The sequence below is a fragment of the Eurosta solidaginis genome, chromosome 3, assembly GCF_040869045.1.
Source record: "Eurosta solidaginis isolate ZX-2024a chromosome 3, ASM4086904v1, whole genome shotgun sequence".
NCBI classification, from domain to species: Eukaryota; Metazoa; Arthropoda; class Insecta; order Diptera; family Tephritidae; genus Eurosta; species Eurosta solidaginis.
In genome coordinates, this window is record NC_090321.1 from 197,892,655 (window position 1) to 197,920,219 (window position 27,565).

Sequence of the window (27,565 nt, forward strand, 5' to 3'; positions counted from 1 at the left end):
AAATATTTACCGTAACTAATTCAATTGTTAAATGTTTATAATGGATTAAATTGTGAAGCACAATGCCTCGAGAATTGTCAAGCAAATATGAATGAATCCAAAATGCAGACGAATAGCGTATTCTCTGTACGCTTAGTCATAGCTGACTTCTACATGGAAAAGCCAGTATCGGGCTTTGATCCATGTTATTCAGAGTTTCGAGGAAGAGAAATCAAAAGGGTGAGTTCATTACATTCAAATCTGTTTGAGTTTGTGTTCCCTATTTAATTATATTTAAAGGTACCAATCATAAGAGTATTTGGTTCCAATGCGGATGGCCTTAAGACTTGCATGCACATTCATGGCGTTTTCCCGTATTTTTACATACCCTACGAGGCAAAAGAGTTCGAATCTTTGAATAAAGCTATATACCACATTGCTACAAATGTAGACAAAGCTATAAATATTTCTTTAGGACAAGCATGTTCTGCTTCACAACACGTTTTCAAAGTGCAGCAAGTTAAAGGCATGTAAGATGAATAACTATTGAATGTAAGCAGAATGATAGTAACAATTTAAATGCATTTCAGCCCGTTCTATGGATACCATAGAGGAGAGCATCAGTTTCTAAAAATATATATGTTTAATCCTCGATTTGTTCGTCGAGCCGCGAATTTGCTACAAAGCGGCGCTGTTATGAATAAAAATTTTCATCCATACGAATCACACGTGCCGTACATTCTACAGTTTATGATCGATTACAATTTGTATGGTATGAGTTTTATACACGTACCATTGGAAATTGTAAAATTTCGTCAAGTCGCCGACAACATTTTAACTAAAGGTGGGTGCGTAGATGTGCATACTACATATATGCACATTAATTGGTCATTTCTCGGATATATATTTGTAGGCGATCCCCTTCTCGAGCTGAGGGAGCAGCAAGTACTTGACCAAATTGTTCCAAAAAAGCAATCAATTTGTGCACTTGAAGTTGACATTGGCTCCAATTTCATTCTTAACCGTTTCCAGCTTGCAAATTATGGTCAAAACAATGAGAATTCAAACCCTGGTATCGAAGCTATTTGGAATGATGAACGTTTGCGTAGACAGAAAATGAATGTACAGCTCGAAGGAAAAAAGGTTAAACATACCATTTAGTTCGAACTCGAAGAAATAATTGATTTCTCTTCCTTATTGATTTGTGGTTTTTAGGTACCCACGCCAGAGATACCAGTATCTCAAGAACGTCCTGATTTATTACCAACAGAAAGCGAAATTTTTCACCGCACAGCATTGCTAAGCAAATTAATGGATTTGGATTTATCGGCTAAAATTAGTGATACTACAGTTGACCAATCTTTAAATTCCAACCTTGCAAGCTTCGCACTGGATGAAAGTACTGGCAAAGATCGGGTAAATTTATTGATTCAATAAATAAAGTGATAAAATAATACTGGGTAGGTAGTATTAATTTCTATGTATATCATTTTAGAGACGTACATTCAATCTTTCAAAAATAATTGGTAATGCCATATACCCAGAGGAGTGCACAACGAATGAAAATTTAATAGATGCCTCATTCATTGAAAACCATGTATCCAACAACAGCTCGTCCACATTGAAGGCTGGCAAAACGTCTTCAACTGTCGATGGAGTTGAAAGGGGTGACAGCATTTTTTGGGATGATACTATTGTTGATGAAGAACTACGAAAGACTGAGCCACCAAAAGGTTCACATGTAAACCGTAAGTAAAATTTTGTAATAAAAAGAGTTTGAGTAATTTAATGTACTTTATTAAATAAATTTTATTTAATTTTTAGTATGTAAAGAAGATTTGGAATTGCTGGATATACTAAAACAGTTGGAGGAGGAAGAGGATAATGAAAATCAAATCGATTTAGACAGTTCGCTAGCACCTTTGACACAAACACACAAACATTGTAAAATAGATGTCTGATATTCTTGACGAATAACATTATTATTATTTATATAATTATAGTTGAACCCTCACCAGATTTATTAGATAAGCAAGTTGCCGCTGCAGCCATGAGTCAGCCGCTATCTGATAGTGATAACGAGTCGGATGCAAGTGAAAATGACAAACTACATGACTTCTCAATCGTTTTGGAGGATATGGATGAGTTAATATTAAAGTTTACACCAAGTCAACGAAAAGAGAATGGTAATGAAAAATCTGAACTACCTCAAGTGGACGGTGCAGATGATTTATTACCAAAGACACCTTCTAAGAGAGCAAGTAGAGCGAGTGCTAATGCTACAAATAGTAAAAAAACACCCCCCCGCACACCAAAACCGCCAAATAGATTGAATCTTTCGCCGAAGCGATCGCCACGAACACCAAAGTCATCAATAAGCAATAAATATGCTCCGTTACCACTAAAAATCAATTCCAAAAGGAATGAGCGTAAGAACTTGATAAAATTATTTTCACGTACCTAAAAGTGTTAACAGTATGCTATTGCAGAAACCACAGCGTGTGCGAATGAAGTTATGCCTGGAGGCAATTCCGGTTTGAAAGATCTGGAACTTGGTTCTCATGATACGAAGAGGTCAGTTTTATATTAGCTATTGGTAGTAAAGTTAGTAAAAATACGTTTTAGTACAAACATGACGTTAAGTAAACAGCTTGCATTAAGCGCATTGCGCAGAAAAGGCGTGGATTGGAGTCCGTGCAAAGTGGTTAGTAAGGGTAACGAAGCACAGGATGGAATCAATTCAAAACGGCAAGTATTTGAATTTATTTTCTTTTCGCCTTAAGCGGTTTATAAGCGCAATACAAAGTTTTGTAGCTTTAGAGCTTCCGCAACCCAATTATCAACCTCACCAAGGCGAGGGAAACCTTTTACAAATATGAATGAATCATACACATATTAAGCAGGCGAGGCTCTGGCGACTCCTAGTTCCTCATCGAACTAAGATGTGTAGGGGTGGGGGGGGGGGGGGGGGGGGGTGGCCTAGAAGGTTTAATGTGGTCATATAATCGTGATGGTCGGTCTAGTACCTTAACGCTGCTTGTTACTGGAACGTACCGGATCTATATCCGGCAAAAGACCATCAACATCCATCACGCTTCCCAAAACCTGCGGGGAGTGCCTTTATCGGCACTACAACAACAACAGGCGCACCCTACTCCAGCAATTGTTACAAATGGTGGTAAGAGATAAGGAACACGGCGGAAGAAAATAGATAGGCCTTATAATATTGTGAGCACAAAAAAGCTCAGACATTATTACGCCTACATGTAAACAGCAGCTAAAAGCGCAGAAGTTATCACTAACAAATATACACGCCTATTCATGTATATAGCCAAAGCCAACATGAGATATAGAAACGAGAAATAAATAAGCAACTATTCGAGAGGGCTGTTCGAGAAAAGTCTAAACCCTGGGAGAAATAAATGAACGAGGCAAATTGTCTAAGTTAATCAGTTTGGTTTTAAACGCTGTAAACGAAATACGCGAGTAATTTAATTGTGAATTACTACTACCATAGTTGTGTTGTAAATAAAGAACATTTTTTCTATATTTAATATTTCAGTAATTTATTTGACAGTTCAGCGATTCAAACTATAACAGCAGTTGCAGAATAATAAAGAATTTTCTAAAATTCTCCGCAAATTGGTGTCAAAAGAGGAATAATAATAATAATAATAATACCCAACGGTTAATACCCTCCAAAGCCCGCCCGACCGGCGCGAGGGACGCATCCGCATGACGCACGGATTTGTTTTTGTTTTTGCCGAGTTGTTGATAAGCGGAGGTTTGTTAAGCGTCGAGATCTAAAACTGCTCAACTACAGAATAAAAATCATCAGCTGAGTACTATACATAACAGTTAGAAATTATACTTATACATACTACATTGTTCAATTACAGAACATTTTTAGTTTATTCGATTGTTTTTTATTTTTTTATTTTTTTGTTGCGAGTTAAGATAGGATAAGACAGTTTTGTTTATGGTAAAAAGTGAATCCGTTATATCAAATTGTTGAATAAATTCCGAAGATTTCGTAGACAACTAGGACATGGCAAAGTTAAGTAGATTAAAGATCCAGCAGCTCAAAAAGGAATTGGAAGCCCGTGGATTGAATACTACTGGCAATAAATCCGAGCTACAATAAAGTATATCGACGTAGATGAACACGTGGAAGACCCAGCGACTAAAATGAAGGAGAAGGTAGAGACTCCGAATCCATTTGCAAATGTGGATACTCACGCAAAACTAGCTGTGCTGAAAACAGAAACTTACACGTCATCTTCGCTGGATGAAAAAGATATAGATGGCATCCAAGATTGAAGCACAGAAGACGCGTGTTTCGGACACAAATTACATCCAAAATGGGAGCACAATTAGAAGAACAGAAGAGATATATGGTATCTCATCTGGAAGGGCAAGAGGCACGTATGTATATTTGAAATGTCAGTAGGAATTTCGGAACAGGTATCATGGCAGATCTTCGCAAAAATATAAGAGCAGGAATTCTGTATTTCATTGAGTCTAGAAGAGCGGGATGCAAAAATTACACAACTGCAGGATAAAAGAGAGGCAAATGTGGATACTTTAATAGATCGTATACAGCAGTTGTAACTAAATCACCCAGTTGCTTCAGCGAGTAATACAAAGGTAATAACTCTGTCCTTTGGCGGTTGTGTTCCTTTTCAGGTCCTTGAGCTACAATTTGAGAAACCCGTAGCAGTTAATATCTGGAATTTAGACGACAAAGACGCTGCACCAACATCGACAATGGCATCTCAACTGGAATCTCAGAAGACTTATATGTCTTCACAGCAGGCAGAACAGAAGACTTACATGGCATCTCAACTGGAATCGCACAGGTATCATCCCTGGAAGCGCGTTTAGAAGAGAAACTGACGCAGTTCAGTGGTCGACAGGATAAAATAGAGGCCCAGATTGAAGCTTTAAAAGATCGGATTCAGGAGTTAGAATTGAACCGTCCAATTACTTTAACATCTTATCTGAAAGTCCCCAACGTTTGTTGGTTCTGTTCCTTTCTAGGAATTTAAGTACCAACTCGAGACGACGTCAGCAGCGTGGCGTTAAAAGGACCTGCTGCTGAGATCTTATATTTCATATTTCTTTATTTCAGTCTATGGCATTTAAAGCACTTACAGACTAGATAACAATGTTAAATTAAAATTAGATAATTATTTAATAGTATAGTACATGAGTTGAGTATAGACACAATAAAATTTACATGCTATGAAGAGATTGACAAGCACATTTATCTGTTTGAAAAGATATCAGTAAGTATTGTTTTAAAAGTAAACTTAGAAAGAGCAAAATCAATAGCTGAAGAATCAGAGATGCAATTAAAGTCGGTCATAGCTCTAAGCAAAGATGCGTTTGAGGCATAGAGGGTTCGGACACAATCCGTATAGAAAATAGGTATATTACGAAGAGGCCTTATAGGGATATGGAATCGGAGACTCCTGAGGAGACAAGGTGCATCAACTACACCATTAATGATGTCATAAACAAACATGAGCGATAGGACAGTTCTTCTGCATTCCAGGGACTCTAATTTGATAAGTGAGCACCTGGATTTATAAGATGGAATCGGTTCAGAAAAGTTCATCGAGCGCAGCGCGAACCGAACAAACGCTTTCTGCACACGTTCAAGCCTAACAATATGGCATTCATGATACGGCCTCCAAATAAAACAGGCATATTCCAGCTTCGAACGAACTAGTGCAGTGAACAATAACTTGAGGGTGTAGGGATCCGTGAAGTCTGTGCAGGAACGCCTAATAAAAGCCATTACAGAGGGAGAACGAAACAACTACGAAATATTGATGGGCGCTCTAGAAAGGCAATTCGGATGCGAACACAAGAAGCAGATACACCAAATAGAATTGCAAAACCGTTACCTAATGCTAATGAGACTCTGCAGTAGTTTGCTTCGGATGTTAAGAGGTTGGCTCATTCGACAAATGTGGACGCTCCCGTGCAATATACCGAAACTGTAAAAATGCAGAGCTTTATCAACACTTTTCGTTTTCATTTCGTGGTGTAAGGTTGTGCTGAAATTCTTCTTAAAATAAAAATTATTATTTCTAAAATAAATGGCCTGTATGGTATTACCGTTGTGTATCTGTGGTGCCAAAATTACATTTACACTTTGGAAAGTAAATCAAGAAATTAATCCTAACATACATTGGACAATAACCTGGAACTGGGACTTTCAAAGATAAGAAGGTCCCCCACCACGCAATCAAATCTCGAAAAAAAAGCTTTATCAATGGAATAGGGGATGTTCAAAAGAAGCGAGCTACATACGCAAACTCAAAACCTACATTCGCAGAAACGGTATTGCATTGACTGAGGAAACTGCCTCACTATTGAGTAAACCAGCATACAAAGCTCATCGTGTGGAAGTAGAAAGGCAAGACTAGGTAGACGCAATATTGGAAGCACTAAAAGGATCGTAACAGCGAAGTGTTCTGATGCTTCAAGTGCAGGAAGCCAGATCACATTAAGCACAAAGCTGAAGGTGATGAGCTAGAGCGAGCCAGATGCATATATATATCTGTATCTACATATATCCCAAATCCGAAGAAAATCGAGCAGTCTTGCCGTAGGAGGATATGTGGATGTCAAGGAGAATTTACTGACTGAATATACGGGCGCGTCTGAAGCTTCACGTTTGTAGGTCAATGAGAAGTTACTTAAAAATCGATCGCAAAATTCCCTCCGTTCCGTAAGATTTCTCTAAATAGCTCGATCCGTATGTCCTCTAGCGAAACTTCCCTGAATAAAGTTTGAAATTTCAAGTCTCTAGCTGACCGAGAAGTTCCGATCTGATTTGGTCAACAGAAGAGTAAAAATATTACAAGAAGCAATGTTGCGTGCGGTCGCTGGCGAGCATAACCAAGTACAGGGAGAAGTGTTGTTGTTGTTGTTGTTGTAGCGATTAGTTACTCCCCGAAGGCTTTGGGGAGTGTTATCGATGTGATGGTCCTTTGTCGGATACAGATCCGATACGCTCCGGTAACACAGCACCATTAAGGTGCTGGCCCGACCATCTCGGGAACGATTTATATGGCCACATTAAACCTTCAGGCCATCCCTCCCTCCCCACCCCCAAGTTCCATGAGGAGCTTGGGGTCGCCAGAGCCTCGTCTGTTAGCAGGGAGAAGTGTCATATGAGGTTGTAATTGGGAAGGCCGCGGTTCTACACAAATTCGTTGTGGCAGAGATTGTTGATGAAGTCATATTGGCGATGGACTTCTTAGTTGAGCATGTCATCAAAATCGACATGTATTGAAGGTTTATGCGATATAAGAACAAGGATATGCCACACAACTTCGGTTATGATAAGAGGATCAGCAGTAAACGAATGCATGAGGGAGATAAGCTATAAAGACAAAAAAGTATGCTTTCCAAGGCAGGCGGTTCTATGTACCGGAGTGACTCGAGATTTTTCCCGACCAAGGGCTGACATTTCAGTGTAACCCCATTTAATTTGTTGCGTCTCTCCCACAAATTGTCATCATCCCAGCAGGTCCTTGCAGCGGGACTGCGCCATATTCTCCTGCTCCGGGAAGGTATCGAACCCAATCCGGGCCTGTATTTCAGCCCGGTCCAGAAATGGTTTTGCTGCGTTTGCCCGAAATAATCTTTTTAGGACGGTCACAACACTCTTGTCAGTATGTAACGTGCAAGGGATGGTTGCATCTCAATCCGTGCGCCCCCTATCGAAACTTTTTGTAATATGTTTTATACTGTCAACGGCCTCTGAATTATGTTTGACATTTCAAGCCTTTAGTTCACCGAGAAGTTACTTAAAACTCGATCTCAAAATTCCAAATTTCCAAATTCTTATTTAAATATTTCGATCCGTGCGCCACCTTATGGAAATTGTTCTCATTTTGTTGCGTTGCCTCGTTGTCTGAACTATCTTTGAAGTTTCACGTTTGTAGCTCAATGAGAAGTTACTTAAAAATCGATTGCACGATGTGTATTGAAAACGCGGACAAACATTCAACGGACTTAATATAAAGGAAATAAAAATATGAGTAGAATATTTTTCGAGGGAGTTGTTCCCCAATTAAATTTTTCTTACAACATATTTTTTTCTAGAACACCTATCCGTCGATCTAGGAAAGGTATGGATATGGATAAGACGCACATCACTTGCGAGCTTACTCCGCGGAGAAGAAAAAGCGAACGAATTTTAAAAGTTTACAGTATCAACGAGAATGATTCCAAGAAAGATGAACCGCAAACTATAAACACTCAGGCTCAATACCAATATCTGGAAACTACTTCTACAACAAAACAGAGTACGCCAGATGCAATAAACAATGAAATATCTTCTGAGGCTAGTAAAAGAAGTATTAATCACGAAACTGCCATACGAAAATGTGTAGTTAAAATTCGAAAAAATACTGTAAGCAATATTGGGAAACACGCCAATACGACTGAGGAAAAATCTAACAGTAAAATAACTGATGTTATAAAGGCTTCATATTATCAGCAACAGCCTTTGAGTAGCAAACATGAAAATTGTGCGGAGCTTTATCCTGTAAACTTCAACGTCACAAGCATTCCAGAAAAATACGACGAAGACGACGATATTGTGGCTTCTGATACAGAAGATGCCCCCCTTAGAATTGGTGCTAAGCGTCTACGTCGAAGTTTCCATATAGCACAACGCAGGAAAAAGCTTAAAAAAGATACGAAGTTACCCGTAAACAATGATAACACCATAGAAACATCCGGTCCAACAACGAAATCGACTGAAACGGACGAAGATAACAACGATGGTGATGATTCACATATACAAAGCTTTTATGATATATCATTTACGGAGGATTTAAGTAGACCGCTTTATTCTGGTGGGATTTTGCATCCAACACCTCTTCCTATACCAAAAAAAAGCACATCGACCCAACCTTTTTTGGAAGATACAAATAGCACACCTGAGCCTGTACAAACTTATGCTGCTGATACTATAAGTCAATCTGAAAAAGATCATGCAACATCACTCAAATTCTTCGATACGCATTCAAATGAATTGGTACAGCTAACACCGCTTAATTTACCACCAACATACGATGAGGTGTTGGCCGCTTGTGATAAGCTTGATATTCCAGAATACGAATTCCCAACGCCCTTCTATGGCGATCCCGATGATATAACACGACGGAAAGAAGTGGGACATATGGCATTGTATATTCCAGGTAACACTTATAGAGATTTCTTTAGTTCTAAGCTGGATTTAGATTTATAAGATCTAGATTTGTGCAAGTGCTTAAGTTTTCTCCTAACGGTATTTCTGTTTTGCTCTCTGAGCGTGAGGTCTCATTATCAAAATGTAAAAGGAAATATTATTCGGTTTGCTCTCTCGCATTGCTGTGATTTCATTTGCTCCGCCAATAGATTGGTCCGTTCTCTCAAGATATAGTGATTTCTGAATATTGTTGGGATTATGAGGTGCACACGCTTGAATGTACAGTCGTTTGTCGTTGTGGCTCAATCACGACAGAACGGTTGAATGGATTAGGATGCAATTTAATGTGCAAATAGCCAATTGTTCTGAGAGATCTACCTGCAAATTTTTCAGAGCAGGTCTCATGCTCCCTGGTAACAATTACATTTAATTCAGCTTTGTGTCTTAATCATGCCACAGTGGCTTGACGAATTTGGAACACATATGGAAGGATCTTTTTTTATTTTTTTTAAGAGGAAAGGGTCCCACTCCTGCAAATTTTGGAAAAGTGGAAACCGCCACTCAACCTGGTAACATAACTGTGAGACTATTTGGCCTATGTAATTAATGTTGGGCACCTACGTCAATTAGATCAAGGCCTTGTCAAACGTGGAAAAGTTAGCAGTGTCTTTTGGGTACCATTAAGGGGTATTTTCGGTAATGTTTTCGTATTCGGTACTATTTCGGGATCATATCTTATTATCAATGAATAATCCTATCCGGATTGTTTTCGGTAACATTTCAGGACATATTCGTGAGAGGTTATGGGTCATATAAGCGATTTTTCCGGATAGTTTTAGTATTGCTTGCAGCATCATTTTGCGCTTATTTTCTGTTAATTTTGGGCCATTTTGATACTATTTTTCGTTAACATATTGGTACTGCGTTCCAGATCGATTTGCTACATTCTGGTGCTTTATTGCATAATTTCAGTATTTGCTCAGATAATTTCAAGACTATTTTGGTATAATTTCCGAATCATTTCGGGACAATTTGGAGATCAGTAAGGGACTATTTTGAGACTATAAACGAAAATTTATCGACATCATTGCCAGATTGTTTTAAGGACGAAATCCAGGATTGTTTACGGATTTATTTGGGTTTTTTTTTGGCATGGGTTATTTCAAGATTATTTCAGAACTGTTTGGGATTGTTTTTAATAGTTTTGGATCATTTTGAATGCACCATGGGGATGATTTCGAATAGTTCCGGGGACATTTAGTTACTGTTTTAAAGAAAAAACTTTTACGAGTGTTTGTTTTAATGGAGTGTTCAGTTTATACTTGGGCGGCCACCGTGGTGTGATGGTAGCGTGCTCCGCCTACCACACCGGATGCCCTGGGTTCAAACCCCGGGCAAAGCAACATCAAAAATGTTAGAAATAAGGTTTTTCAATTAGAAGAAAATTTTTCTAAGCGGGGTCGCCCCTCGGCAGTGTTTGGCAAGCGCTCCGGGTGTATTTCTGCCATGAAAAGCTCTCAGTGAAAACTCATCTGCCTTGCAGATGCCGTTCGGAGTCGGCATAAAATCATGTAGGTCCCGTCCGGCCAATTTGTAGGGAAAATCAAGAGGAGCACGACGCAAATTGAAAGAGAAGCTATGCCTTAGATCTCTTCGGAGGTTATCGCACCTTACATTTATTTTTTTTTCTTCAGTTTATTAAGAATTCATGAGCTTAACACCGGCTTATAATAACTGTATATTACATTATTATATTTTTCTAAGAGAAACTGAAAAGGAAGAAAGAAACATTAACTGGCATATTGCGATGGTGCCATTTCGAAAACCGCCACGTAATCATCAGCAGGCAATTTCGTAATGTTATCAAAGGTTTCACCGAGATTCGAACCGCGAATCACACGGTGAAAATGCAGTTGCGTTAACCACTAGGCTATCCTGCTTGTATTTGTTTCCTTGCTTAATTCAATTTATCTCATTTCTACACTAACAACACAATTGAGACATTCTGTCTATTAATTTTGCGTGTTGTGTAGATCTTGTTTTTATAAAGTTTCTTTTTCGTTGGGAATGAGGAGCTTTGTAAACTCGGAAGCAAGGAAACAAATACAAGCAGGATAACCTAGTAGTTAAGGCAACTGCAGTTTCAACGTGTGATTCGGGGTTCGAACCTTTTCAGTTTCTCTTACTTACTTACTTAATTGGCGCTAAAATAAATGTAAGGCGCGATAACCTCCGAAGAGATCTAAGGCCGAGCTTCTCTTCCAATTTGCGTCGTGCTCCTCTTGATTTTCCCTACAAATTGGCCGGACGGGACCTACGTGTTTTATGCCGACTCCGAACGGCATCTGCAAGGCAGATCAGTTTTCACTGAGAGCTTTTCATGGCAGAAATACAATCGGAGCGCTTGCCAGACACTGCCGAGGGGCGACCCCGCTTAGAAAAATTTTCTTCTAATTGAAAAATCTTATTTCTAAAATTTTGATGTTGCTTTGCCCGGGAGTTGAACCCAGGGCATACGGTGTGATAGGCGGAGCACGCTACCATCACACCACGGTGGCCACCAGTTTCTCTTAGAAAAATATAATAATGGAATATACAGTTATTATAAGCCGGTGTTAAGCTCATGAATTCTTAATAATAAGTATAAACTTTTACGATTTGTATTTTGTTTGCATAGGAAATAAACTCAATGACTGTGATGAATTTCAAAGTGTATTGGGTGATGAGTTAAAAGGTCTTACTGAATGGCGGCGGCAAAAAATGTTGACAATAGGCGGACCTTCAACAATTTCAATGAATCCTAAACGCATACGTGAATATTTTGCTGAACACAAACCGATGAAAATAGTACCAAAAATGTGCCCGCCCACACGGGAAGATGCAAAATTATGGTTAAAAGCATGTGATCTACTGCAAAATGCCAAAGACAGTGCTCAGGATAATGTGGATTTCGAAGAGAGTCCCATAAAAGTTAGAAGACAGAAAATAACAATGATATTAAATGATGGCGTAGATGGCGATGATGATGGTGAGAGTGCAATTAGTCTGACACTAACACCACCAACACCTGTAGTTGAAACAAAAGGGTTCTCCAAAGTAAGTCAAGATAATACACAAAAAAATGCAGGTACAGCAGAAGCGAAAAAACTGAAATCGCATACGAAGCGTGCAAAACTTTCACTGCATAAAAAAATAATGAAAAGTGTGAGTCCTGATATCGATGGTCACTTCTCATCTAATAAAACTTTGTCCGCAACTCAAATTGAAAACAGCTTAGCTTTGTTAAACATGGAACAACTTTCATCATCTATTGATTCAACCATATCAAGTCAAACAGTATTGAATGCAATGAAACGTAATTCATTTATAAAAGAATTGCAGATCAAAGAAAAGTCAACGTCGCATGAGCTCAGTTTTGGCTTAAACTCTACCTCGCTGAGTACAACATTTGGTTTCAAAGTGAATTTGGAGAACTTGCAGCAAGCTAAATCGGATGTGGAGGTACAAAATGAAGCCTTTGGGCTTATCATTGTTTGTTTTTACTTTGTCGAGAGGGATAACACGAGTTGAAAAACAAAACTCGCTAAGCTCTAGGTATTTCTTTTCTAAAGATATTATCTCGCATCAGCTCACTAAAATAAATAAATAAATATTAATTGTCTAATCAAAGAGTGCTGACAGGAAGAGTGTATTATCTATTGCATGCCAATTTAATACGGGTTAATTAAATTTATTACACTTGTATTTAAAAAAATATCGAGGGTTTGGCTAGCTTAAACTTAAGCTCCCTCGATATTTTTTAAAATACAAGTGTAATTAATTTAATTAACCTGTATTAAATTGGCATTAAATATTCTGTAATTAAATACGTTTTCGTTTTTTGATTGTGCATATTGGATGGGTTAGCTTAAACTTAAGCTAGCCCAACCCTCAATATTTTTTTAAAATACAAGTGTAATAAATTTAATTAACCCGTATTAATTTAGCATTAAATATTGTGCAATTTAGTAAGGTCTCTTTTTTTGATTGTGCTGAAAAGGTTGGGCTATCTTAAGAGACCTGTATTATCGGGATAAAGATACCACAAGCAAACTGTGATTACCCCAAATTTTTAAATTTTAAATGGAGTTTTTTTTTCTACTCTTTTTTTAATATTTTCAGTGTAATTATATAACAACAATTATACTCGAACTATTCGTGCCTTCACGCGGAAATTTGCTACCCGATCCTGCGCTAGATGAAGTGCGTTGTCTGTTTTATGCTATAGAGCATCGCTCTCCCATGACATCACAAAACGCTGCAAACCAAATGTCAAAACCGGTTTGCGGTTGCATAATTGTTAAAGATATAGAAAGTTATAATATTGAAGAAAATTATCGCATGTTCGGCACAGGTGGCTATACAAATATTTCAATGCGCTTCGTACAAACCGAAATTGAAGCATTCGAATCGCTTGTTGAATTGTGTAGGCATTGGGATCCGGATATATATGGTGGCTATGAAATTGAGACTGCATCATGGGGTTTTGTGTTAGAACGTTCAAAGCAACTTGGTTTTAATATTGCACCATTATTGTCACGTGTACCCTCACAGAAAGTACGTGAATATATAGATGAAGATCGTGAACATTTCACAGATTTGGATATAGAGGTGAGCGTATTAGTATTTATTTGTGTAGTATACATATGTACTATTGATAAATATATTTATAGATGAAACTTTGTGGTCGTATACTTTTAGACGTTTGGCGTTTGATGCGCTCAGAAATTGCGCTTACATCATATACCTTTGAAAATGTCATGTATCATATTCTACATAAACGTTGCCCAGCTCATAGTCATCGCAGTCTAACAAAATGGTTTGATGTGCCTTATACACGTTGGATTGTTATTGATTATTATATAGAACGTGTCTGTGGTACGTTGGCATTGTTAGAACAGCTTGATCTGATTGGGCGCACTAGTGAAATGGCAAAACTAATAGGCATACAGTTCTATGAAGTACTCTCACGTGGCTCACAATTCCGAGTTGAGAGTATGATGCTGAGGTATGAAATCACGCGCATATGCAAAGAGAGAGGGGGCAAGATTGTGAGAAGGAGATAAAGTTATAGAAAGAGAACGATAAAGATAGAAGGAGATAGAGAAAAAGAAAGAGGGTGATAAAAAAGAGAGTGAGAAAAGGAGAGAGATAGAGGGAGAACGATAACGATAGAGAGGGAGATAGAGGTAGGATGAATAAACGCTGCTAACAACTTATGACCCCTAAACTTCATCTGAGTAGTGAGGCAAAGAGCTCAACATAAAAAAGCATAATGAAATGCTGAACAGACAGTTTTTTCTGAATGGTCTCGAACCGGGACATTACAGAAAACAACTGCATACTGTACTACGATGAGATCCGGCGCCTACAATCTCAGCCGTTTGATGTAGATATGTGTGAGGAGGCCCTAAGCCCAATCCCCACTGAGTCGGTAAATACCTTCGCTAGGCCGTTGAACCACGTAATCATTACACATTATCCTTGCAAAAGAGGAAAGCAGGATACCCAGGGAGACACGAGTCATTGGTACCTTATAGTTTAAAAGGATTAACTTTCTATAGTGTTTTGGAAAGAGTGTGGTTCATGCCCTACGACATTTATTTTTATATTATTTTTAATCGTTATAACTTTAAGTATACATATTGACCTTAACCAATGATTACACAATTTTTTGTTATATATACTGAGTTCTAACAAATTTAAAAAGAGACCGGCAACCCCCTTCGGCACCAGCTTTTTGTCTTCTAAATAAGTATGACTCCTAGTCTATTTGACCTCGACTAATAATATTTGGTATCTAAATCCAACAGAACGAGGTCTGAGTAACTTTGGAAAAGTGACTGGGATCAATTTGATTTCGATTTATATTTCGTGACGATTTCAGGACTATCTTTAGTTATTGTTCTCGGGACGATTTAGGGATTGCTTGCACTATTTTTTGGGATTGTCACGGTATATCGTTTGGCATAATTTAAAGCCCGGTCATATACGATTTTTATCACAGCATCGTGCGCTGACAGATAAGTAGATTGCATGTATTTGTAGGGAGAGCGACAAATAGTGCATAACCAGCGTCATCTGACATGAAAAAGTAGCCAAATTTCAATTTTTGTCGACACTTGCTTTGGCTATGAGTGCTTTCTAGGGCTGGGACTATCCGCATAATCGAATATCCGGATATCCATACGGACATCCGTTGACACGGATAAAATCCGGACGGCATGGATATCCGGTTAATATTCGTTTGTGAAACTATCCGGATGTCCGGATTTATGAAGATCCGGTTAATAACCGTATTTTTGGATATCCAGTGAAAGTGATGTACCATATATGTTTATTTAACATTAATAACAATAAATTCGTGGGGCATTTAAATCAATCAACAGTGAATACAAAAAGGCTCGTATTGAGAAATATGTAATATGATGTTAAACTATTTTCATCTTGTTCTGGTGTAAGAAAACAAGTGCCATTCCCGACTCAAACAATTTCGTGTGGGACGAACTACATTTCCAGCACATGAAAAATACCCTTTCAGAAGCTGTTGAAGTGGCAGGTACCGCAAGATATATTTTGGCGATTTTCGACAGATTGGGATATATTTTTCCATGGTCTTGCTGGCACTGAGATTGTGGTTTATTTGTTCTTCGAATAAGTAGCGCTGAAACTCGTCTTCCTCCCTTGTGTCATTGTCATTATCATTTAGGGGTATATCCACGGCTGTGAGATCACTGTTTTCCGGAGCTTCTTCCTGGACATTCATATCAACAGTACCCATTTTATTGCCATTTTTTTCACTGGATTTTTTATTTTGTTACGAAAAGCATCGGTCTCAACTTGCTTCAACTGCTTGAACCTCGGATCAAGACAACTCGCCATATATATGTGCAATAATGATATTTTCCAGCGATGGATCTTCAATGTCTTCAAAAGAAAAACGTCTTTCAAGTCTGAAGCTACTTTTCATTTGAATGTTTTGCCATCCTCGTATCAGTGTTTTTAAATTTCAGATGCTTATTAATAATTTTATGAATGATGGGTTTCACTTTAGAAATTGTAATCTCGGTGTCACTGCTAAGCACATTTGTCGCAATTTCGAAAGGGGTGAGTAAATCTATTAGAATATCAACTGCATCCCAGTCACTGTCCGAAATTGCAATATTTTGAGCGGCCTTGTTGTTGAAAATTGAACGATCAGAAATTACTGCAACAATAGAAGATCTAAGCTCTTTAACTCTTTCCAACATAAAAGGAACTGAATTCCATCTAGTTGGACAACTTTGGATTAGTTTTAACTGTCTTTTCAGTTTGTATTAAAGTTTACTCGAAGTTTACTCGAAAGATTGAAACTCATCACCAGTTTTGAAACCTTTTGGATGACTCCACAACATTCCGGTAGTTTCATTCCTAAATTAACACTCAATTGAGTGTATGTGCACTGCATGGATGACTGATTATGCCAGGGCTCAAACCACGGACAGCATTTGCGTCGATACCATTCTCTTGAAGATGGAAAACCCGATAGTGGCTCCATAGACTTGATGTCGATCCTTTGTTTTGTAGCGTTTTTCACAATATAAAGAAATGGCACTGTTCTTATTTTCACTTGTTTGTAAAATTGTAGCTTTTTAATTTTTGACGTTAATTTAATAATCTACAAACATATTTTGTGAATAATTTTTCGATTTTTGCTTCGTTCAATTCTGATATGCAGATATTCAACTTTTATTCCAGTATCCGGATAGTTGAAAAATCCGGATGCAGTTCACAGCCTTAGTGCTTTCACACTTCGTAAGTGAAGTTAATTTTCTCACTCTTTGGAAGTAAGCAACCTGTCAACGAACTGGACGAAATTCCAGACCTATGTAGAAACAAAACTGGGACAGCCAAAAGAGGTTGCCAATGTGGAGCAACTGGAGGAACTGGAGGAGTCCAATGATTTCCTAACAAAGAGGTTTTTGACTGTGTATAATAGAGCTTGCCCTCTAAGATGATTCAGAAGAAAAGCAAAGCCGACATGGTGGAGCAACGAGTTGAACATTCTTATAAGACAGGTAAAAGAAATGATTAAGCTGGCAAAAGCGGCGGAAATTGAAGTGTGCCGGGACGAGTATAGGGATCTGTTGAAGATCTACAAGAGTGAAATTTCCAGAGTAACATAGTCTCATGGAAAAATTTCTTTGCGAACAACGAATACTTCCTCGAAACAGCGCGGTAGAGGAAAGTCCTAGCAAGGGGAAACATGGACCAGGGACTAATAAAGAAAGAGAACGGGGAATGGTCACGTAATAGTGAGGAGTTCCTTGAGGTACTTTTCGACACACATTTCTCATCGGAAGATGATTCGGAGGAGCCGGGGGACAGTACTCACACTTCGATCACGGAGCGGGTAGTGCAGGGCTTGGTGACCGATACCAAGATCGAATGGGCGGTGAAGACTTTCTCTTAGCTTAAATCTCCGGGCCCAGCCTTGCTAGAAATTTCAAGTAGAGGATCGGCTGCATGTTAAATTGCAGGAAGATTTCTTCACAACGAGGCTTGTATGACGACACGGTATGAAATCAGTGAACTAGGGTACGCCGCAGGGCGGCGTGTTATTATAGTGTTAACTACTTTCCATTTTGTACTTTAATTTTTAAAATAATTATTAAATAATTATAATTATTAATAAGTTTTCGTTTTGAATACCTTCAAAAATTAAAATTCTAATTAATATTAAAATATTGGAACTCAAAAAAAAATAAAAATAAATTTTTAAAATAAAATAAATATTTGGTTTATTACCAAAGTTATCAACCAACTGCTCAGGCGGCTCGATGTCCCGTCAAACTTACGGCTTACGCAGATGACGTTGCAATTGTAATAAGGGCTCTTGATAGATCTGGCGCTTCAGGATGTACATACCTGGTCATCTAATGCCGGGTTGACAGTCAACGCCGAGAAGACGAATATGGTATTGTTTACTAAGAGGTAAAAGGTTCCAAATTGGACCAGGCCTAAGCTAGGAGGGGTGACCCTGCAAGAAAAAACTTACACGAATTTCTAGCAATCATTCTAGAAAGTTGTCGTGGAAGCTCAACGTGTAGGAGGCTTCGACGGCGCTTTATGCATGTAAAATAATGCAGGGGTGAACGTGGGGTTTATAGCCCACTCTCTCTCGTTGGGTATTTATAGCGATTGTAAAGCCTATCCTTCTCCATGGAGTCTTTGTTTGGTGGACAGCCACAAAAAAGAATCTACCTTGTAAAATTTTAAAGTGGTATGCAGGCTATTAAGGCTTAGCATTACGGGAGCCCTGAAAACAACCCGACGGCTGCACTCTTACCTAAGCACGGGGCTGTAAAGTGTCGAAGATAATGTGTAAGTCTTACAACCTTGTACAAACAAAATTACTCCCATCATTAAAAAGAGAGGACTGTAACCTCAAAACGGGCATTGGGCACTGAGTTTTGGCGTCACGTGACTTTGAATTGGGCTGGGCATAGCAATAGCAGACGTAGGAAGTGCGGGTTGGTCGTGCCCTGCGCTTGCCAGGCTAAGACTCCAGCTATTAGGAGTGATATAGCTGTCAGACTTAGAAGCAGCAAGCGGCATATATCCTTGAAAGCTTCTAGTATTTGCCAAGAGGACGGAGTTAATTTATAACATAGGTCCTGGTTTTTGATAGGGGTTTTCAGTTTGGTCGTTAAACAAACCTCTAGTCACACTACAGAATTTTTCAGTCTAGGTGAGGTCCTCATGGACCGGCCAGTTCAACCTAACTGGTACTTATACAACGTGTTTCACAATTAAAAATTGCATTTTAAGAAAAGATTAGGAGACAAAATATGTTAGCAAGTACTTTCCAAGTATAGCGGAAATGTTTACAACAGTGCTCCGGCAAGGCGAAATAATTTTCAACTGCTAAGTCTGAAGTTCGTTTTTAATTACAAACGCAGCATCTTGCGCAATTGTGGCGATGTTCGCTTTAGCATCAAAACTCATGAGCACGAGAAACTTCATTGTGACGCGGCCATTAGCTATCACTTTCGAGATAATTTTCAGATAATTTAATCGTTTCGGGATTGTGTTCGGGATAATTTTGGAACTATTTCGGGATGGTTTTAAAGATATTTCGGGACCATCTTGGAACTTTTTAGAGAGTGACTTTAGACTATTTCATGATTGTTTGTGGGATAATTTAAGGGCGGTTTCAGGACTATTTCACTATAATTTGACCCCAGTTCGGTTTAATTCTCGAATTATTTAAGGATAATTTCGAGTCAGTTTCGTTTTTTTTAAATTGTATTGGGTCTATTTTAGGATAACCTTTTTAAAGTGACTATTTAAGAACCAGCCGGGATTATTTTAGCAGCCATTTCGGGGTTCCTTTCCCTACTTGTTGGCCTCCTTCACCCTCCTTGTCTCTCTTGTGCACATTTTTCCTTCATCTTACCTTTTATAATCATTTTAGTTTAACCAACCTTTCATTTTACATATACATTTTTCGTTTAAGGATAGCAAAGCCGCGCAATTTAGTGCCACTCTCGCCCAGCGTACAACAACGTGCCCACATGCGAGCACCTGAATATTTACCGCTAATTTTAGAGCCGCGATCTCGTTTCTACGCTGATCCAGTAATAGTGTTAGACTTTCAAAGTCTTTACCCGAGCATGATTATAGCCTACAACTACTGTTTTTCTACATGTTTGGGACGTGTAGAACATCTTGGACAGTAACTATTGCTTTAATTTTTTAAGTTCTGTTATCTTTTCTAGTAAATATCTCCTACAATATAGCTCAACTCCATTCGAGTTTGGTGCCTCTCAGCTACGTGTTTCGCCAACATTATTGCGGCGTTTGATTGATGATGATCTTATTACGATTTCACCTTGCGGTGTTGTTTTCGTTAAAGCCGCAGTGCGTGAAGGTATATTACCACGTATGCTCAGCGAAATTCTAGATACACGTCAAATGGTAAAACAATCTATGAAGTTGGATAGAACAAATTCAGCATTACAACGTGTACTGCACTCGCGTCAGCTTGGTCTCAAGCTAATGGCAAATGTAACATACGGCTATACAGCAGCAAATTTTAGTGGCCGCATGCCTGCCGTTGAGTTAGGTGACTCTGTTGTGGCAAAAGGTCGTGAAACATTGGAACGTGCTATACGTATGGTTGAATCGAATGAAAAGTGGCGCGTGCGCGTGGTTTACGGTGATACAGATTCTTTGTTTGTGCAAGTTCCTGGACGAAATCGTGAGCAGGCTTTCAAAATAGGCGAAGAAATAGCAGCGGCTGTAACCAAAGTGAATCCAAAACCAGTGAAATTGAAACTTGAAAAAGTATATCAACCATGTATATTACAAACAAAGAAACGCTATGTTGGTTATATGTATGAAAGTATGGAACAAAGGGAACCAGTGTATGAAGCTAAAGGTATTGAGACAGTGCGGCGCGATGGTTGTCCTGCCGTTGCTAAGATGCTTGAAAAAGTATTACGTATCTTATTCGAAACCACAGATGTCAGCCAAATCAAAAAATATGTTTGCCGCCAATTTAGTAAACTGCTGGCGGGGCGCGCTAATTTGCAAGATTTAATATTTGCAAAAGAGTTTCGTGGTCTGAATGGTTATAAACCAACAGCTTGTGTTCCAGCTCTAGAGTTGACAAGGTTTGTGCACAAAACACGCATGAAGACGAGTATTTGAATAATTTATTTATTAACAGAAGATGGATACAGACTGATCCGCGTCATGTGCCACGCTGTGGTGAACGTGTGCCATTCGTAATTGTTAATGGTCCACCAGGCGTGCCATTGATACGGCTTGTACGTAGTCCACAAGAAGTGTTGGAAGATGAAGGCTTAAAGATCAATGCGATCTATTATATCACAAAAGCTATTATACCACCACTTAATCGCTGTTTATTACTTATTGGCGCTGATGTAAATGAGTGGTAAGACAATTATTTTTTTACTTATCTTTTTATGTATGTATATAGTAATACAATTCCAACAAACACCGAAGTTAAGTAGAAGATAATCTAACTAGTCCGTCCTTTACCACCGTAGAAGACGCTCATTTAGAATAAATAAAGGTCCGTTGTGATGCCTAACAGTGACATAAGCTATAACAATGTACAACATTCTGGTGGGTATTGGACAAAACCAATTTTTTTTAAAGATTGATACATAGGCAAAACATAAATTTTACCGTGTTTTCGAAGGTAGCCTCCAAAACATAGATATTGAATTTTGAAATTGGACCCTCCCTTATATCAGCCCAATGTTACATATTCCATAGGAATTTTGTTCTCGCATATTTTTTATTACCGCGGAAAAATTCCTCTAACTATTTTCTCCTAGGCCCGGTCTTTCAATACAAGTTCAATTCAGTTTGGCAGTTAAACTACTTTTAACCTTATTTTGCAGTTTTTCAGTCAACTTTAACTGAAGGTTACGCTGAACTTAAACGGCCGATCTGGCAGGGTTAAACTCTAGTTAACCTATCAGTTCGAAATGGCGTCGAATATACCCAACAAGCATTTGGGCTTGAGTACCATTAGAGCTCATGTTGATAAGTAAGCATACTTCTAAAATCTCAAGAGTTGTTTCGAAACAGTGGCTCAGCTCCAAAACCATGGCGTACTTAGCAAGAGAGTGAATTTTTTACAAAAAACAAAGAATGCTATTATTTAAGTTGAAAAAATTAAATTCCCAACTTGTGGTTCTCTAACTGGACTCGAATGAAAGATTCCATACCACATTATTTTCACGAAAATAAATTAAAATATATATAATTTATTTTTGATTAATTACACTTCATTACTGCTATCAACCAGGTGTTTATTTCTGTTGGTTTTGGTGGTAGCTGATTGGGGATTTTGTTTTTAACTCCACCACAACTCGATATCCAATGTAGGATATCAACTGAAGAAATGTGTTCAATATTCATTTGAGAACTGTATATTTCTCAAAATCTCTCAAAGGTCGGAAATAATTTAAGAATAACGTCTTAAGGAAGGTTTAGACAATGGAGATTCGAGAACTATACATTTTACAAAATTTCTCAAAGGTTGGATAGTTATTGGGGAATGAAGTAGAATATCAACTAGAGAACTATCTGATTTAAGAATAATTAAATAATGATGTTGAATATCACCTCCGGAACTAGATGTATTTCGCTGGAGAAATTTTTTTTCCATGTTTGTTGGGTAAACAAAATCTGTTGCTGTTGTTGAGAGGAATTTTTCCGCGGGAATAAAAAAAATCGCGAGAACAAAATTCGGAGGGAATTTTATAATTGTGCTGATATTTTATTAGCTTGGGTTGTATAAACCTAACAAAAAGTTTTAACCTTATATAAGACTTATTTCTTAGGCCAAAAGGCTTATGGCATCAGGCCTTAATTTTTTAAAGAATATTAGTTGTTAGGTTTATTTTTTATATTACTTCTTATCTTTATGTACTCATGTCACAACACCTAAGGTTTATCTGAAAGATAATGTTATACGTAAGGCTTATAGACCATATTAAATAAAGCTTATATAAGGAATTATTATAAGCCATTAGCTAGAGTTATAAGCATATAAGGTCTATGGAGTCAAAAAAAAGGCCATTTTATAAGACACCACTTGCTGTATTTGCGTCGTGCTCTTTTTAATGTTCCCTACAAATTGACGAGACAGGTCCCGGGTTCATGTAGAATCTTCGGTGTGGTAGGCGGAGCACGCTACCACCACACCATTTTTTGGTTTACCTTAGGGATAAGGATTCCTTGTAGTATAAAGAGGCTTAAAGTAAGGCGTTATTATAAGGTTTACAATGTAATATATTTACGTTGTACTAATGTTTATCTAGCAGGAGTGAAACCAGTATTCCTTATTGCTTACAACCGCTTATGCTCGTTTTTTGCTGAGTATGTATGTATATTAGACTTGGTAGATTTATTAACCGATATCGCGCCATCGATTTTTCGATAGGATTTGGCTCAGGAAAAAAAGTTCCACCACTTTTTTTTTCAAAAAACTGTTATCGACAACGTTTTTAGCGGACATTTTTGGGTCGGAAGGGTATACATATGAACATTTTTTAGTAGGTCATGAAAAAAACCTTAAAAATCAAAGTCGAAAAAAAGTAAAAAAATTGAAATTTCGCAGGCTCATAAATTATTTTTTTCGGGTATGCGTAGTGGAACTTTTTTCCTGAGCCTAAATCCTATCGAAAACTTTCGATATCGGTTAACTTTCGTCCATACAAATCGACCCACCCTAATGTATACACATATCGCTCATTTACTTCAATAGTGTCAACTCAAAAAACACAATTTTCCAGGAGAGCCATTCAAAGATTTTAACTGCCATATGTTGCGCATATAAAGGCATATTTTAATTTTTATAGCACGTGGTAAATTTTTAACTGATCACAAAGATTTTTTTATACAACATAGATCATGATATTGGGTACGTTTATATGTTATTAGCTCAAAAGTCGTGTTTTTTGAGTTATGACACTATTGAAGTAAATGAGCGATATGTACATACGTAACGGAATCCGAATTTGATTATTCTGTTAATAACTTAAATTTTATTAAAGTAAATTTTTTTTTGAGTATATTATTTATGGTTATACGACTTTCTAGTAAATATTATTTTCCAGTTTGGTTAGCTATAAAGCGTAGTTTTTTAGTTTTTTCAAACTGTTATTTAAGCTGACGGCAGAGTGCTCGCTATAAACTATGTTAGGCGAGAAGCAAGTTTTATTTTCATATATTTTATATTACTTTTATGGCACTGTGACAACTTTTACAATTTTCCACAAGAAATCATTTGAATAACCTCCACACTGTCGTCAGCCTTATTCTTTTCAAGATAATATAACAGGATTCGCATAACATATTATGGTTCAGCCCTAACCTCAAAAACGGAAAAAATATCCGAGATCTGATTGCGGTTTCGAATTCAGTGCATCAAAATGCATAATACCTGCTATATACATAAGCATGAAAAGAAAAAAACAATGTATATAATTTATATAAGAAAAGAAGGCAAACCCGCAATACAGTAAATAAATACATATATTAGATAAGTCCAATTTCGAAGTTCGAAAGTAATATCTATTGGCGTTTTCTTTTCTCGACGTAATGTTGCACTGTTAGGTTTTTACAGCACTTCCGCAGGCTTTTGTGTTAATTTAACAAACTTTTTTTTTTCAAACAAGAAAAACGATATCATAGTAACATTACTAAATCAGCTATTTTGCAGAGTTCTAGGTGGCCAAACTCCAGAATGAAGGCAAATTGAGTGCAACAGTAAAGAAAACGCCATGTTTTGGTGGCTAGCTTTTGAAAAACTGGGAAGCTACATGGATCTAAACCTACAAAAAAAAAAAAAAAAAATTTATAATAGAGTGATTTTGTCATAACGTGGTTTCAATGCATGTTTCAATCACAAGAGGTTTGCTCGACAGAGAAATTTTTTGACAATTGCAGCCATTTTGCTCCCAAATCGAATTGACATCCGTTAACTGTGTTGTTTCTTTGCGATTTTTGGAAAAATATTCGTAGTAGAAATAGGAAGCAATCAGTTTACAAATACCCGATAAGTACTGAACTGCATAATTCCTTAGAACATTTATTTTAATTTTATGATGAATTTATTATCAACGCCATGATCTATTAGTGTGGCTGAAAATAGGTTTTATGAATAGTACGGACACCAAGGAATCGTGCACTTTCGTAAACCTATGAACATACGAACCCTCAACCACTTCAAAATTCATCGCTCAACGTCCAAAACTCGACTAGTAAATTGACTCACGTAAAAATGACATTAGTAAATAATGAAGATGCCATAACGAAATGTTCCCATTGAGCATGTTAACTTATTCATTCTGTATGTTCGGAACATTCGTCTCCATTTAAGACTTTGGGGAATCGGTTTATATTTTGAATATTATGTATATTCGGACCTCGTGAAGTAGTATCACACGAACGTGTTCCCAATATTCTAAATTAACGGTTTATCCGGAACACTTCCATGAATACTTAACTTAAAGGAGCTTTCCTAAATTTCAAATAACCGCATAAAAGCTGAACTCTTCTGTCAAAGTCAAGACCGGAATATAAAGTTCTAAGACAATAAGCCATTTTCTTTTATTTTTTTTTTGTCAGACCATGTGGGCTGCCTTTTCAACATCGTCCCATATCTCAAAATATTTTTCAAAACCCATTTCATGATTTGTCACAAAAACTCCCTATATTATAATAAGATTGAAGAACGCCTCAGAATGCTTTTCATTGACTCACTCTTATGTCAACATGCATTGAACTTATGCTCATATAGGGAGTTTTTGAAACAAATTTTGATATAGTGTATTTTTGAATAAAATTCTAAACCAACATAGCTCTTTATCAATTCACGAAATATTTTGTAGAAAATTAGTTATTTCCTCTAAAACCTGTTGGCATTTACAAATTCATTATCACTACTAATATACTACTAAAGGTACTTTTCTACTACAATTTTCGCTAAAGGGGAGTGAATTATTACCAGTTTCCTTACTTCGTAAAAGCAACCCGTCCAGATTTTCAATTTGGGAGTATCAAAGCTCTGCTGTCATTGAAGAACAAACCTCTAGTAATTGAATCATGGTTTCAATGAATGGATTTTTTTTTTATATAAAATATAAAATTTTTTTCTCAGCTAGCGCAGTTTTGTAACGGGAGTTGAAATACGACCATCTTCCCCTCAACAGTCGAATTGAAATTCCTGAAATGTATTTGAGCACTTTTGAAATAAACTTGCTCTTTTCTGAAATTGATTTTAAATTTCCCAAATACTTTTTACGAAATGCAGTCGACACACCGTTTAGAATATGTCTCTCAACTTCAAAGTCTGTGTTTGCTGGAATTCATTCATGTAATTCATTTGAACACGCAAATGCCTATAAAAATCAACTGTTCTTGTAATGAAAACAGTTTACTATTTAAATTTTTCACATTTACGATGCGTTTTCCAGTTTAAATGGATGATCATTTTCTTTACTTAACTTACTTAAAAAACAAAAATTTTTTATAAATTTTTTAATACAGGTTTGCAAGCCTCCCACGTAAATTACTTATCGCCGCACCTATCTCCACAGCCAATCAACTTATTAATTATGTAGCTACAACAACAAATCATCAGTCAAAGAAAAGCACAATTTCACAGTATTTTTCAGTTACAAATTGTGTTACAGATTGTGGTCGTCAAACAAATCAGGGTATTTGTGGGGAATGTGTGTTAAGACCACAACGCACCTTTGTTACATTACATGGAAAAATAGCTAAAATTGAACGAGGCTACCAATTGACACAGCAAATATGTCAGGCATGTTGTGGACGCGCAGGCGAAATAAAATGCTGCTCTTTAGATTGTCCAGTGTTGTATGTAAGTGAAGTGAAACGAAGATATTTAAAGCATGTTGAATATATGCGCTGTTTGTTGTCGGAAAGATTTTAGTATTAAGTGCACAAAATGTTGGTGATTCCAAATAAATAAGAAAATAAAGTCGGTTTAAGAGTGGTAAATTTTTTTGGTATACGTTTTATGAGCATTACACATGATATAGCAGCTGATATATTATAACTTTTAATTGGGCTAAAATTTCAGTTTTTATATATTGTTGGTCAATATTTTATTAATAAAAAACATGTAAGGACGGGACTTCATACCTCTCATGAATGGGGCTGAACAATAATCTTATCCCATTCGTAATATCCAAATAATCGGCTATATAAGATATGAAATATATAGTGAACAGATGTACATACCTAAGCGATTTTTAAGCTAAATATAAAATAAACAAGTAAAGGTGTCTAAGTTCGGGTGTAACCGAACATTATATACTCAGCGTGAGCTTCAATTGTACATTTCATTTCAGATAAATTACTTTTGTACATAACACGTGGCCCCGGTGCCACACCCATTTTCAAAAATTTTAGTGTTTTCCAATTTAATGTTATAATTCAATTTAGAAAGTCAAATTCTATTGATACAAAGATCTTTTTCGCTAAGATATAGCTTATTATTTTCGTCCTCGACCCTTTTAAAAATCTTTTACATAAAAGTGGGCGTGGGGGCCTTAACCGATTTCGTAAATTTTTCTTCAAAGCATTCCTTATAGTAAAGGCAACCTCTCTGCCGAATTTTGTTACGATAGGTTCAACAATTTTTGATTTATGATTAATCATATTTATAAAATGGATTTTATCACAAGTGGGCGGTGCCACGCCCATTTTAAACAAAATTTTTATAATTTTTAATCAAGAGTCTCAATAAAAGTACACATGTCAAATTTCAACATT

At 37.2% G+C, this 27,565-nt stretch overlaps 1 protein-coding gene across 3 annotated transcripts; it reads left to right on the forward strand.

Annotated features, from left to right (window-relative positions):
• The first annotated feature begins 19 nt into the window (after positions 1 to 19).
• PolZ1 (DNA polymerase zeta catalytic subunit) lies at positions 20 to 26,789 on the forward strand. Of its 3 annotated transcripts, XM_067774519.1 has the most exons (18): positions 20 to 219; positions 280 to 509; positions 570 to 823; positions 893 to 1,122; positions 1,195 to 1,395; positions 1,475 to 1,727; positions 1,804 to 1,923; positions 1,983 to 2,408; positions 2,469 to 2,553; positions 2,605 to 2,727; positions 8,104 to 9,206; positions 11,874 to 12,697; positions 13,358 to 13,846; positions 13,909 to 14,243; positions 19,734 to 19,952; positions 20,017 to 20,892; positions 20,949 to 21,176; positions 26,312 to 26,789. In XM_067774519.1, exons 1-18 carry the CDS (start codon positions 88 to 90, stop codon positions 26,718 to 26,720), a joined length of 6,537 nt encoding a protein of 2,178 aa, XP_067630620.1. In that variant the 5' UTR covers positions 20 to 87; the 3' UTR covers positions 26,721 to 26,789. The 3 variants fall into 3 exon arrangements, with proteins under 3 accessions (XP_067630620.1, XP_067630621.1, XP_067630622.1); XM_067774520.1 differs by lacking the exon at positions 2,605 to 2,727; XM_067774521.1 differs by lacking the exon at positions 20 to 219 and having other exon boundaries at positions 366 to 505.
• The last annotated feature ends 776 nt before the right edge of the window (positions 26,790 to 27,565 follow it).